The sequence below is a fragment of the Microcaecilia unicolor genome, chromosome 8 (assembly GCF_901765095.1).
Source record: "Microcaecilia unicolor chromosome 8, aMicUni1.1, whole genome shotgun sequence".
Lineage (NCBI taxonomy): Eukaryota > Metazoa > Chordata > Amphibia > Gymnophiona > Siphonopidae > Microcaecilia > Microcaecilia unicolor.
Window position 1 is genome coordinate 170593668 of NC_044038.1, and position 15482 is coordinate 170609149.

Here is a 15482-nt window from a genome sequence, read left to right on the forward strand (position 1 = left end):
ATTCATTTGGTCAACGCTTTGGAGATCAGCTGTATCGATAGTAGTATCAGCAACCATAATCCTAGACTTAATGGTGGTGTGAGGTTGAGGCATGCTGCTTGGCAAGAAAAGATGAGTGAAACATATACTTCATGGGATGGAGAATATGATGCTGCAGTGCATGGAATAGGGTAAATTTTAAGACTTCCGTTACATAGTGATTTGAGCATTTCTAGTTTTTACTCTGAGTTTGTCAGCTTGCCTAAGCGGAGCTGATACTGTTAGCTATGCGTCTGTGGGTGGGGGCCACTCTTCACATGACAAGTTCAGGATTGGGTTATTTATTTATTTGTTACATTTGTATCCCACATTTTCCCACCTATTTGCAGGCTCAATATGGCTTACATATTGCCGGAGAGGTGTTTGCAGACTTCGGAGTAAACAAATACTCTGCAATGACAACACTTTTCCTAGGGGGGGGGGGGGGGGGGAGAGAATGCCTACATTTTCAGGCCCTCATGATCAAAAGCAAACTCCGGCGCTAGAGGCTGTTAACACCATACTAGCGCCGGAGTTTGCTGCCGACCCATGATCAGAGCCCTCGAACGCGTGAAACAATGCACTCGAGGGCTCTTAGTGCAAGTAGCATTCAAATGCATGCTAATCAGCGCTTAACGCATTCATCCCCAATGATCAGCATCCAGCGCGCCAAAGATTGCTTTGCTGGCTGCGGCAAAATCTACGCCAGCTCTGAGCTGGCGTTAGGGTTTGCTGATCATTGGGGAGGAATGGTGAGCCCTGTCCAGCATGCAGTTGCATGTTGGCAGGCCCCCATTCCCCCCTAAAGCAAACTTGAACAGGGGGCTGGAGGTCCCCCCCCCATGTTCAGGGAGGGTTGGAGATCTCCAGCCCACCCCAACTCTCCCCCCTAGCGTTATCCTACCAATCCCTGGTGGTCTGTGAGGATTAGAAGTAGTACTAGTAGTGACAACCCCCCTCCCGGCCCCCCTACCTTTAGTTGGAGGAGGGATGCAGCCTGCCTCCCTCCTCTTCCAGTCGACGACGCGGCAAAATGGCGGTGCCCAGCCCCGCCCATTGCATCCTGGGATACAATGGGCGGGGCTACAGACCATGTAAGGGAGGGATTCCCTTACATGGTCTGTAGCCCCGCCCAGCACATCCCAGGATGCAATGGGCGGGGCTGGGCGCCGCCATTTTGCCGCGTCATCGCCGGACCTCCAGCCCCTGTTTTGCCTTGCTCAGGGCAGGGGTAGACAGGGCCTGGTGGTCCCATGGACCTCCAGCCCTTGTGTTTGACAGGTTTGGGCTTTTGACAGCCCAGACCTGTCAAACAAGTGCGGGAGAATTGTGCAGAGCACATGCTCAGGTACAATTCTCCTGCACCTCTACCCCTTGATCAGAGATAATTGCGCTGCATTATCTCTGATCATCGATGCAATAAAGCCCTGTGCTGTTCCAGTGCTATTTTTTGAGCGCTGCATGGGGCTTTTGATCATGAGGGTCTCAGATTGTTAGAAAAAAGAAGCAGGTTTCCTCTCTATGTTTACATAAGAATAGCCACACTGGGCCAGCCCAATGGTCTATCTAGCCCAGTATCCTCTTGGCCAGGAAGGAGTGCTGCCAAAGTGGGATAAGCTGTCTATCATCCTAAGAAAGGCAAATCTCTGGTTGGGGAGGGGTTTGTACTCCTCCATAATGACCAGAGGCTGGGTGAGCTGAGAAAGCAGGCAAGGAGGTCTGCAGGCTCATTTTCGAAGGGAAACTCCCTAAGGAGTTTCTTTTTGAAAATGAGGCCACTGGGGAAATGTGGGTACTTTTTGTACCTACAAGCTTTGCAGTAGTTTTAAATTAGGTGAAATGGATGTATGTGAAAGTACATATTGAGACTGCTAATTGAAATTCCCTCATGTATTTTCACCCACCCAACTCTATTTCTTTTATTTAATTTTAGCTCGTGCCTTTTTAGTAATAGTGTGAGGTGAATTTCTTTTAGGTACAATATCCATTCATTTTATATAGTTATACTCTGCCAATAATCCCAGGTGTATCACATTAAAACATCCACAATTAAAACCATGAAGCACTCAACCTTAAACAACAAAATCTAAAGGTATTTCCCTGTCTCCAGGGGGCTTACAATCAGTGTTCCCTCTAATTTTTGATGGCTATGTGTGCAAACATGTTTTTATAAGCCAAGTTCAAGTTTATGCACTATGAGCTAAATGTATCTCGGCAAGTATAAGGCAAATTATATTAAGTTATTGTAGCCTGTTATTTTGTTTTAAATAATTGCACCACCTGTATGAGATTTACTTGCAAGGTGACTCTTTAAGAATGTAGCTTCTATATGTTGTGCCCTGTCAAAAATTATCATGGAACTTGGGAATCCTGACAAGATAAGCAAACAACTGTGTTCTCTCATCATTACGTGAAAACTTCAAAAAGTTAAACACATATTATGCTTTGAAGCTTTGGTATAACCACTTCTTCTGCCTCAATCAGCCATTCTGATTTAACTGAAGTCGGTGTTTTGCACGTCAGATCTTTAAATGGTGGCATTTTGGGATAGATGTTTTATGAAGTGTCATTTTCAAAAATTATTCTCTATACAGCTACTAACTTCGATGCACTAAAGTGTGGGGCCCATGCAGAAAACCTTGCAATAGTGCCTCTAGCGTACCAAGGGTGGGGTGGTGGGGGCTGTCTGCCCCGGGTGCAGGCAGCAAGGGTTGCAACAAGCAGTCTCACGGCTGTCAGTAATGCTGGTCACCTGCCCCCTTTGACATCAACTTCCTGTTCCAGAGCAGGGGCCCGGCACAGCCGACAGCCGTGAGACTGTTCAGCGCACCCCACTTGTTTGGAGTAGGGGGTGCTGTGCCCTGGGTAGGTATGCCGCTGAATACAGCCCATATTCTGCCACAAAATTGCCACCGCAGCATTCTATAATCAATGAGAATTCAAATTACTGCTGTGTTAAAATCACGGTTGTAATCTGCAGCTTATTGATAAATGTCTCCTTTCCCGTCAGTACCTGAACGGTGATACTGAATTTAAAAAAAACAACTGCGGCCACCCTGACCCAGCCTTCTGCACAGCTCTTTATCCTTGGTAGTCTAGAGGCCTCCCTCCTTCTCCCTGACCTGATCCAATAAGATCCTAACACCTCCCCCTGTCCCCCAACAGTAAAGCATAAAAGTATCTGGTTGTCTATTGGCCTCCCTTCTTCTATCTTGACCCACGTGCTCAGAACTGTAAAAGAAACCACTCTGGCATTTAGTGGCACCCCCTACCCACTCTACCTGCTTTTCAAGTCCCCCCAAAACCCCTGTACCTGAAGGCAGGCATGATGCTCACTTGCTCCTGCCTCTGGTGCTGCCATCTTCAAAATGGCGGTGCCCTGCTCTGTGTGGTGCATCCTGGGATGCACTGGGTGGGATATGTTTACCATATAATGGAGAAATTTCTTTATATGGTAGATTGGCCCCCACCTGGTGCAATTTTAAACCCCCACAAATGTGTGAACAGCAAAATATTAGCCTGTACATTTAATTACGTCAATTTTTATGTGTGTGTGTGTGTGTGGGGGGGGGGGGGGGAGGAGGATTAAAATACTCAAAATAAATACAGAGATACAACCCAAGTTGTGTGCCTTATGAACTACAGCAATGGAAAAAATAGCTTGGTATTAAGTACACATCCACTTCTCCTTAACAGAAGCAATTATTTTGATATGTATTGCTAATACAGGAGGAGGAGATCTCAGTCGCCTTGGATTTTGCATAATTGAAAGTTTGTTTTTTTTAAATGCTGTCACCGGCTAAATTCGACCCAGATAATCAGTGCCAGGCCCTATCCAGGCACTTCTGTTGAATATCTAGGACGCTGGTGGTGCCTGGAAGTTATGAGGGTATGGTTGATGCACCCGCATAGCTAACTGGGCAAAGTTAGGACTGCTATGTAAGTGGTCTTACTTGGCTAGTTAGCTATGTGGGCACCGACAGTGCCAGCTGCGTTGGTACAGATGACCCAACATGGGCCATGTTTTGGCTGTGAAGCCTTCTTCAGGAGTCCTCAATGCTTACAATGAGGGCCCCTGAAGAAGGGTTCACAGCCGAAACATGGCCCATGTTGGGTCATCTGCACCAACGCATCCTGTTTTTAACATTGGAGAATAAACCTTCAAATGCTCTTGGTCATTTTGTGAGTTGGTTTCTTCGGATCTCTCACCTCTCTTTGTTTGGTTTTCCACCGACACTGAATAGCACCTGGTGCCTGTATAACTTCCAGCTCCACCAGAATCAGTCCCTGGACTGCCTTAGCACCAAGCGGTGCAAGTCACATCTGTCAGAAGGGTCGGTCAAGAGCCACTGAATATCCCCCACCTGAACCGCCAGATTAAGGCATATGTAACATGCCCTCCCCAAACCTGTGGGCCCTAGGCATGTGCCTAGTTTGACTATGCCTTAATTTTGTCTTGACGGCACTGCCGTGAACGTTTCCACCTCTATAACCACTATTTCTTGTTGCCACTGCAATACCTGCAGCACCCAGTCTGCAACTTCCTTAGAGCTCTCAGAAATCAAGTCTGCACTCAAAACAAAATAACTGGGCAGCTGGACATAAAAACTTCCAAGACTCAGACAACTCTTCGGCCTACAGTAGTCGTTGGCTAAACTAACAATGTCAATGAGCCTGATATTCAGCTGGCGGCAGGTGGGGTGCTTGCTGTCCACCGCTGGTGTTAAACCTGGATATTCAATGCAGAGCCTTATCTGGCGACCAGCATTGAATATCTGGGTTTATTTTGGCTCTAAAAAGTTAGCTGGCTATGCACATATTCAGCGCCAGGGGCGTAGCCACATCTCATGGTAGGAGGGGGCCAGAACCCGAGGTTGGGGGCACATTTTGAGAGCTGCCCCTCCTGCCCCGCCTCACCTCCTCGCCCCCCCTGCCTCGCCCCACCTTACCTCACTTCCTCACAAATACCTTTGCTGGCGAGGGTTCCCAACCCCTGCCAGCCGAAGCCTTCTTCAGCACAGTCTCCAGTGCAGCCGCAGCGTCAGCATGCACAGGAGGAGCAAGAAGAAAGGAGAGCAGGGGGCAGGCAGTGAACGCAGCTGCACTGTAGACCGCTGAATGTCAGTGTGCACAGGAGGAGCAAGAAGAAAGAGCAGGGGGCAGGCAGCGAACGTGGCTGCGCCGGAGACCGTTGAGCCTCAGTGTGCACAAGAGGAGCAAGAAGAAAGAAGAGCAGGGGGCAGGCATCGAATGCGGCTGCGCCGGAGACCGTGCTAAAGAAGGCTTTGGCTGGCGGGGGTTGGGGACCCTTGCCAGCCAAACCAGGGGCCCGGATGAAATTTGCGGGGGGCCAGGCCCCGTGGCCCCCCGTAGCTACGCCCCTGAATCAGCGCTAATTGGTTAATTTTTTGGTGGTCAAAGATAGACCCGCTATTTAAGCGGCCTATTTTGACTGCTCAACATAGCTGGTTAGGTGCTGGGCCCCAAACCGCTTATCAAAAGTAATTAAATTAGATGGAAGCTATGTTTATTATACTGAATATACCGCATTAACTACAGAATACAATGTGGTTTACAACACAAAGTTAAAATCACCTACTCTCAGGAACGCCATAAAATAATAGGAAAGTCATCTAACCAGAAACCCCCCCCCCCCCAAAAAAAAACACTCAGCTGCATTCACTCTACCTAAAATCTAAACACAGATGACATGCTCGATATACATCAAAACAATTAATCAAAGCATCAAATCATCCATGGTCTTAACTGATTTCAATAAGATCTTTGCTGAACTCTCAACAGTTCCCCCCACCCTCGGGAAAAGCCTGCTTAAAGGCGCAGGCAAATCAATCCCATAAGCAGGAGCTAACCAAAAGAAAGACCTTTTTTTACATGTCCACTGAAATACGCCTTGCAACCAATTTGGAACTTTTAGAGGGTCTTTTACTAAGGCACGCTCACGTTTTTGGCGCATTCTAAAATTGTGGGCATGCTAATGCATTCATATGGGCGTCTCTAATGTTTAGCGTGCGCTAAAAACGTGAGCACGCCTTAGTAAAAGATACCCACAATTTCTAAGTGTACAATGAAGCTAGGGGAGAGTGAGCCCCCTACTGGTGAGGGCCCTCGGGAATGGCCCTATTGTTACAATGGTGTCCGCCCCTGCTATGACCTTTGAAAATACATAGTACAACCTTTATTAGGAACCCCCTTTAGCAAACGCTTCGTGCCGTATTCCTTATTTTGTCGCAGAAAGTTATACACAATTTTATCTCCTTTGCTAAGCACCATTTTGCTATAATGGATCTTAACGGTCACTTCCTGAATGGCTTTATCTTGAAAACAGGGATCATCCAGTTTTTAAAGCATCTTGCAGTAATACCTGTCAATAATAGTAATATATATTTTTTAATAATAGTAGTTTTGTTTTTGGATTATTTGGAAAAATGTTGGGGATCTCGTTTTTCCCAGACACTGTGTAGAAGTTGTACGCCTATCTGTGGCATTCAGATGCAAATGCTTACACCAGCTCTATGATCCTGCAGGGCCAGTCTTAGCAATTGCGGGGGCCCTGTGCAGACCAGTTCAGTGGGCCCCCCCCACCTGCCATAATTTATCAGAGTTTAAAAGGAGGTTTAGAGCTCTCAGAACCCCATCTCACCCCGTATCTTGATGTGCATTCACCACGTTTCAGTACAGAGCGACAGACAGTGGCAGCAATTTTCATATTCTGTCAGCTGCCGAGCCCAGAGCCTTCTCATTGCTGTATCCCGCCCTTGCGGAAGCAGGAAATGACATAAAAATGGGGCGGGACATAGCAGCGAGGAGGCTGTACGCTCAGCAGAAGACAGGATATGAAACTCGCTGCAGCTGCCTGATCCTCTCTACTGAAATGTGGATGCACATTAAGGTACGCAGCAGGGAGGAGGTGTTTTGAGACAGGAGGACAGACGTGCCAGAGTTGTGGGGCCCCTAGGAGCGCGGGGCTCTGTGCAACCACCTCTGTCGCCCCTGCCTAAGTCTGGCCCTGCATACCTGAATTGTATGTGCATATCTACCCAGTTAATTCTACAAAGGAGAGCAGGCATCGCATACATCTGGTCTCCTTTCTAGAACAGGGTCTACCATTTGGTCTCTGGGCACCTTAGACACAGCTATAGAATTACTCCCTTTTTGCTTCTGCACCACAAAGTTTCTGCTGAAGTAGATAATAAGTGCATCTACTTTATCCTTCTGGAAAAAATGTTCTCTCCTTTTAGTCCCTCCTTTCTAACACAAACTAAACCCTGTTAATATTGATCAGGTTCTTGGAAAAGGTATGATAGGTTAACTGTCTGAACAGGCTCAGACAGGTCTGGTGTTAGACATGCAGAGACCCAGTGCAGAAACTGAGGAGGTGGCCCAACGCCTGCCTGCAGGCTATTCTTCTGTCAGTTTGAGGCAGGCTTGGAGCCCCCTTCAGCATAGGGGGCCCAGGGCAACTGCTTTATTTCCAACCCCCTAATGCTGGCTCTGGGCTCAGAAATGCTCAAAACTGGTTGGAAGCAAACTCTTTGCACAGTAGGGAAAACCAAGGGATCCTCGCTCAGCAGCAGCCCCTGCTTGATTCCCTACTAATTGCAAGCCTGGGTCTTTGCAGCTATAAGGAGCATGCATGCGAAACAGAGGCCAGCCACGGAAGCAGACAGGAGATACACACCTGCACGGGCCGCACCAGTCCGTTTGTTGGTTGAGGCCAAAGCGAGCTCGGCATTTCTTAGGCGAGCCAGGATCTGAGCGCAGAAACATGCAGCACGGAGAATGGGCAAGGCATGGGCACAAAAACAGGAGGAGGAAGAAGAGAAGAGGCAACAGAGTTTTAGCCAAATGTAAGTTAACACATTCACACATCCAAACATACCCATACACATCCATTATCAGCTGGCTGCAAGAAAACATTTGTTAAACATAGAAGACGGCACAAAACTTAACAATGAGAGCAAGCAATAAGCCATCCCTTGTAATGATAACTCTTACCGGGCCATCAAACTCCTACAGAAACATGAGCACTGAGGAGAAATAGGCCTCGTTTAAGGTTTCTTACCATCACATCTTAAGAAGGGACCTTCGTGATCACATTAACCTCACATCACCTTTGTGTGTGTAAATGAGTGAATTCTTTCAAAAAGGTGGTAAATAAATCCTAATGAATAAATAAATATGTCCCATTTTCTCCAGAACCAGAGCAACTACTCAATCTTTGGATGCACAATCAAAGGACTGTAGCAAAAAAGGGGAGTAGGATGATCTGGCTCTTTCAATAACCCAGGAAGTCCTGTGATGTTCCAAGCCTTGGTTGAACTCTTCGCTTACATTGTCATTGCAGGCTTTGTAAGTGTCTATTTTGATTCATTTGGATCGTGACATCCAATAACTTTACCATATAAGAAAATGTGTTTTCTTTTTAACCTTTTGGAACATCAGAAGACTCCTGAGGCAGGCGCATAGGCACCGAAACACAGCTGCTGTGTCGAGTCACTTGATGCTTATTAATAAAGGCTTTGTAACGCCATATGTCTCCCTTGGTCATTGAAAGAGCCAGTTCATCATACTCCCTTTTTTTTGCTGCACTACTGTTTCGTAGGAATTGAGGGTTCCTCCACCTTCTGTGGCTGCACCTCGCAATCAAAGGACTGTAGCAGAAAGCCATGTTTGATTCTCAGGGAGGTATAATCACCCTAGGAATGGTGCAGGAACAACTGGTGTTAAATACTGGTAAATCTATACAAAGCACTACTTTTACACCAGTTTAAATAGCTATCCAAAGATAACAAATATTTGTATAGGAGGAAAACCCCTCAGAACCTATCGGACTTTGCGTCCTAGGTATACAACGAGCCAAAACAATTGACCATTGATAGTTTCTATCATAGGGTTTTTTTTAATTTTTAAATTCCTCCAATTTTTTCTTTTATTTGTGTTAGAATAAAACAAATAAAAGAAAAAATTGGAGGAATTTAAAAATATAAAAAACCCCTATGATAGAAACTATCAACGGCCAATTGTTTTGGCTCGTTGTATACCTAGGACGCAAGGTCCGATAGGTTCTGAGGGGTTTTCCTCCTATACAAATATTTGTTATCTTTGGATAGCTATTTAAACTGAGGTATAATCACCCCTCTGGGGTTTACCTATGGTGTTTGTAAAACAGGTAGTTTTCGAGGCTTGTAATAAAATAAGGGCTTGTAGAATGAGGGGAATTTTCCTGCATGGTCATGTGACCTCATCTGATCTCTGTTTTAATAATTTTCATTTCTCTTTTTTTTCCTTTTACTCTATTTTTGCATTCAATATATATTTGTAATTCTGAATATTGTGTAAACCACTTAGATGGGAGATCTTCACTGTTTGTCAAACGGGGACCAGTTTGTCAAAAAACTTCAATGTAAGAACCAAGACATCATCAGAGAAAGCCTCCACCATCCTGTCTCCACCCTCATCCCCTTCAAACTGGCTCTCCTCCTCCCCGTCTCCAATTTTCAATCTCCCCCTATATTTTCTCCGCAGGCTTGGTTGTGGTGGCTCCTTTTGAGCAGCTGTTCTGTTTTCTTCTAGCACCACACAGCTCGCAAGGAGTTTGACCTGCAGCGGTGCTCTCTCAGACTTTTGAGAATAGAATGAGATTTTTATAAATCAAACACCAAGAGTTAGGTGGTAGAGATATTAAATGGAATAATTGTTGTAGAAGCATCTGAGCTGCAAGTCTCAGGAAAAAGTGTGTGTGTGTGTTGTGGGGGGGGGGGGGGGGGGTTGTGTACTGGAGAAAGATTCAGGGAGCCTTAGTGGTCTCCAGGAGGCTTGCAATGAAGAACACTATTTTATATCACTATCTTATATGAAATAAATATGAAACTTGACACTTCCTGAGTACCATTAATAAGAGGGGCTATACTCTTTCCTATGGTGAGCTCATGTCATAGTGTACACTTAAACTCCAGCTTCTCTGCCAATCCAGGGAGTAAAGACCTTACTTTACTTCATGAATGAACCAAACCAAGACAAAAACCAAGCAGTCGCCTAGCAATGGATTGCTCTTAAGATTGTTTGTCCTGTACACCAGAGGAGAAGGTGGCAGGACCTGGGTTATGACAAAAAAAATAGAAAACAAAACTGTGAAGGCAAAAGAGACAGAGGCTTTGAGGCCTTTACTATGCAGCCCTTGTGGCAAGGGACCAGGGTACTTCAAGTTTATCCAAGAAAGGACTAGGTATATAAGTGAGTACAGAAAAGAGCAACTGAAGATATTACAGACAAGACCAATGACTGCGAGTTGCACTCAGATATCATATTTATATGCACTTAAAATGTCAGAGAGATATAAAGTGCTCTAGCTTACACTATGTCAAATCATCACTAATCAAAACTTTCAAATACCAGACCATATACGGATATAGTTCCAAGGAGAAACTAAAATGTAGAAACCGATACAAGACATCCCAAACTTGTCCTGTGGACTCCACAGCCAGTCAGATCTTCAGGATACCCACAATGAATTTGTTGGTACTGACCCCCAGATTCAATACAGTGCGCCTAGAAATCTGTTCCGAAATCCTGCCGTATTCTATAACAACGTGCATAACGTAATCAGTTTAACAAGCTAATTGGCGTTGATAACAGCACTTAACAAGTAATAATGAGCACTAATTGGCAATAATTAGAATTTATGTGCACGACTCGCTAACCATGTTCTATAATGGTGCGCCTAACTTCTAACACGCACAAGCAAAAAGGGAGGTGGTTATAGGCATGGAAATGGGCATTTTGTGGGCGTTCTGAAATTTACATGCATGTTATACACCAGTATTTATGCTACATTGTTGATGGTGTAAATGGAGATGCACAGTTTTATTTTTTATTTTATTTGTAACATTTGTATCCCACATTTTCCCACCCATTAGCAGGCTCAATGTGGCTTACATAATACCGTAAAGGCGATCGCCAGGTTCAGTAGATGTTAAACAAATACAGTATAAAATAAGGGTCAGGTAAGGTTAGGGTATACAAGTACAATAAGGGTCATGGAAATAAGGAATATATAATGCCCAATACGATGTAAGGTTTTGATGCATTGCAGAGTTGAGGCATTTAAGTTGGGTCAGTAGGGTAGACCTTGCAAAACAGATAGGTCTTTAATGATCGCCTGAAGTTTAGATGGTCATGGATCGTTTTCACACTCTTTTAGGCGCTGGGATATTGACTAAGTGTATTCTATATATCATGCCTAAATCCAGGCACCACTTATAGAATACACTTAGTTGGAAATGTTTTGCATGTGGATTTTTTTAGGCGCCATATATAGAATCTCCCCCTGAATGCCTAGCGTGAGCAAATTTATCTTATTGTGGATATCCAGAAAACCTGACTGGCTATGGGCTCTCTAGGACAAGTTTTGTAAGCCCTTCTCTGCCAGCTCAGGCGTAAAATGTTAAGTAGTAGTAGTAGTAGTAGTTCTGTGTAAAAGGGATGCATTACTCACAGCTGATTCAGTCACATTTTAAAAGCTCGATCCATGAGTGACAGCCTTCACCATCATAAAACAAATGATTTTGGATAATCATTTTTTTTCTTTTACTGCCATGTATGTAATCTCTTAGCACAACACCATGTAGTTTTCATAAATGATCTCTATCAACCTAGAAGTTTCCTTCAATTGGTCCTCTGATGAGAAAGTCACTAGCAGACAAAACTCTGGATGGTGCTTTCAGGAGCTGTGACTCCAGCAGCCAATAGAAAGGCGTTATCTAGTGATGTCTGTTTCCTAATAGAAACCAGATGATTTTTTTATTGCCAGTATCCAGCAATGCAATTCAAATATTGCTCTACAATTTGTGAGCAGGGTAGCCTTGATTTTCTCTCCTTGACCCACTACAATCTGGTTTTCGCCCTCTCCACTCAACTGAAACTGCGCTTACTAAGTCTCCAATGACCTATTACTGGCTAAATCCAGAGGTCAATATTCCATCCTCATTCTTCTTGATCTTTCCGCTGCTTTTGACACTGTCGATCACAGCATACTTCTCGATACCCTGTCCTCACTTGGATTCCAAGGCTCTGTCCTTTCCTGGTTCTCTTCCTACCTCTCCCTCCACACATTTAGTGTTCACTCTGGTGGATCCTCTTCTACTTCTATCCCTCTGTCTGTCGGCGTACCTCAGGGTTTTGTTCTTGGTCCCCTCCTCTTTTCTATCTACACTTCTTCCCTTGGTTCATTAATCTCATCCCATGGCTTTTCCTACCATCTCTATGCTGATGACTTCCAAATCTACCTTTCTACCCCTGATATCTCACCTTGCATCCAAACCAAAGTTTCAGCCTGCTTGTCTGACATTGCTGTCTGGATGTCTCAACGCCACCTGAAATTAAACATGACCAAAACCGAGCTTCTCATTTTTCCCCCCAAATCCACCTCCCCACTCCCCCCATTTTCTATTTCTGTTGATGGCTCTCTCATTCTCCCTGTCTCCTCAGCTCGAAACCTTGGGGTCATCTTTGACTCTTCTCTCTCCTTCTCTGCTCATATCCAGCAGATCGCCAAGACCTGTCGTTTCTTTCTTTACAACATCCATAAAATCCATCCCTTTCTTTCCGAGCACTCTGCCAAAACCCTCATCCACACCCTTGTCACCTCTCGTTTAGACTACTGCAATCTGCTTCTTGCTGGCCTCCCACTTAGTCACCTCTCCCCTCTCCAATCGGTTCAAAACTCTGCTGCCCGTCTCGTCTTCCGCCAGGGTCGCTTTACTCATACTACCCCTCTCCTCAAGTCGCTTCACTGGCTCCCTATCCGTTTTTGCATCCTGTTCAAACTTCTTCTACTAACCTATAAATGTACTCACTCTGCTGTGCCCCAGTATCTCTCCACACTCGTCCTTCCCTACACCCCTTCCCGTGCACTCCGCTCCATGGATAAATCCTTCTTATCTGTTCCCTTCTCCACTACTGCCAACTCCAGACTTCGCACCTTCTGTCTCGCTGCACCCTATGCCTGAAATAAACTTCCTGAGCCCCTACGTCTTGCCCCATCCTTGGCCACCTTTAAATCTAGACTGAAAGCCCACCTCTTTAACATTGCTTTTGACTCGTAACCACTTGTAACCACTCGCCTCCACCTACCCTCCTCTCCTCCTTCCTGTACACATTAATTGATTTGATTTACTTACTTTATTTTTTGTCTATTAGATTGTAAGCTCTTTGAGTAGGGACTGTCTTTCTTCTGTTTGCGCTGCGTACGCCTTGTAGTGCTATAGAAATGCTAAATAGTAGTAGTAGTAGCCCGTCTGAGCGGCAAATCAAGCACTTTTGCTTCTACTGTCACTTGCAAACAAGATTTTCTATTGACCACTGATGCAGGCATATTTATATGCCGAAACACAGCTGTGTTGGGCTCTGTGAGTGTTTTGGATACTGGCAATAAAAGAATCATCTGGTTCCCAGGTTCCCAAATTTGACTGTTACTCTTCTTTTTGGTTCATATTTGATTTATTCCATTCATGGATGTTTTTTCCTTCTTTGTTTCGTGTGTTTCCTGACAGGACCATTCTTAGACTAAGAAATTCTCATTGGGATATGGAGAGTAATTCTGCAAAGAGCTTCTAGACAGGCAAGGCACAGAGATGAACACGTTTGACTTTCCAAAAATACTAGGACTAGGGGGCATGCGATGATGCTACAAAGTGGTAAATTTAATACGAACCTGAGAAAATTTTTCTTCACTCAATGTGTAATTAAACTCTGGAATTTGTTGCCAAAGAAATGTGGTAAAGGCGGTTAGCTTAGCTGGGTTTAAAAAAGGTCTGGGCAGCTTCCTAACGAAAAAGTCCATAGACCATTATTAAATTGACTTCGGGAAAATCTACTGCTTATTTCTGGGATAAGCAGCATAAAATGTTTTGTACTTTTTTGGGATTTTGCCAGGTATTTGTGACCTGGATTCGCCACTGTTGGAAACAGGATGCTGGGCTTGATGGACCCTACTTATGTACTTATGGACTAAATTTTATATATGATGCCAACACCCACCGCCCCCCCCCCCACTCCGTTCAGTGCTATTCCATGAACTGCACTTAAAGTTAGGTATAGCTTACAGACTAGCGCTTATGCCCGGGAACTGTGACTACATTTAGGTGCAGCCATTTACATCAGTGGAAAGGTGGTTCAAATGCTCACACCTAAGTACCTCTGATCCTCCCATGACCCTCTCATTTCCATGCCCCCTTTTTTGACTCATGCATGCTTAGCTGTCGGTGGCTCAAGGATGCTGTTGCTGATGCAGAGCTTGGTAGAAGGGACTTCTGACCACCTTTGGCGGAGGTCTTCAGCTGGGGTCACTTGGGGATCTCCACCAGCTCTACAGCAAGGGTCAGGACCAGTATCAGACATGCTATGGCCCAGGTCAGAAAATAAAGGAGGGAACCCTGCCCAATCCTCTCTCCTCCCTACCTCCCCTCTGATTTCCCTATCACACTGACAGACCCTCACCAAATACAGAATAAGGGATCACAAATTAGAAATGAAAATAGTTACACAAAACTTAATTGGGAACCCCAAGAAGTTAAACTTAACATTCACTACAAAAGTGGAGAAATAAAAACAGAAATGCATTTCCTTTTCTACTGAACACAGTGCAAAGTCAAAGCTAATATTTTATTCTACCTTTGCTGTCTAGACGTTTTATTTTTCCATTATGTTGATTCCAATTTCCTGTCTGTCATCTGCTAATTTTCCTTCAAGCGGCTGTTGTCCGTTTGTCTTTTCTGCTCTCTGCTGTCTATTCCCTCACTACATCTATCTCTGACATATTGACTGTTCCTTTTAGCTTTTTCCTCTTTTTTTTTTCTTTTCCGCCTGTCAACTCAAATTTCACCCCTTTCTCATCCTTTTCCTCCTTTTTATTTTTCAGCTACCTATTAGATTTCCATCTTCCTCTCTCATCCATCAACTCTCCTATTCCCCATTTCACTCCTTCCTCAGCCTTCCATTACCTTTCATCTTTAATCTACTCTCCATTACCATATTTCTACCGTCTGTAATCACTATCCCTGCATCTATTTCCTTGCCACCCTCCTCCTCCCCCACATGGTTCCATCATTCCCAGTATCTTCCTCCCTCCACCTTTCTAGTCCAGCATCTGCTCCCTCTTTCTTCCCTCCCCACCCTTGCAGCCTGACATCTCCCTGCCCCTTCTCTCTTCCCTCCTGTCTCCCATGACCCAGCATTTCTCCCTCTCTCTTCCCTCACTTCCATTGTCTGGCATCTCTCCATCATTCCCATCTGCTCCTGGATCCAGCCTCTTCCTCTTTCCCCTCTCCACCTCCTGTGCATCTCTTCCTGCCTCTCATCCAACCCCATGTCCTACATCTATCCCTCCCTCTCCCTTGTACCCCAGATCCAACATCTCTCTTCCCCCTCCCTCCATGCAGCATTCT

The 15482-nt window shown here is 45.0% G+C and overlaps 1 protein-coding gene across 8 annotated transcripts in view; it reads right to left on the minus strand.

Annotated features, from left to right (window-relative positions):
- The window catches only part of TCF7 (transcription factor 7), a 154863-nt gene that overhangs the window by 4755 nt on the left and 134626 nt on the right, over positions 1–15482 (minus strand). For 4 of the 8 annotated variants that reach the window (XM_030211849.1, XM_030211848.1, XM_030211847.1 and 1 more), the window contains one exon: positions 7718–7790. The exons of the other annotated variants lie outside the window; for them this stretch is intronic. In XM_030211849.1, the coding sequence (XP_030067709.1) occupies positions 7718–7790 (73 nt within the window). The remainder of the gene's footprint in view (positions 1–7717; positions 7791–15482) is intronic. 8 annotated transcript variants of the gene reach the window in all.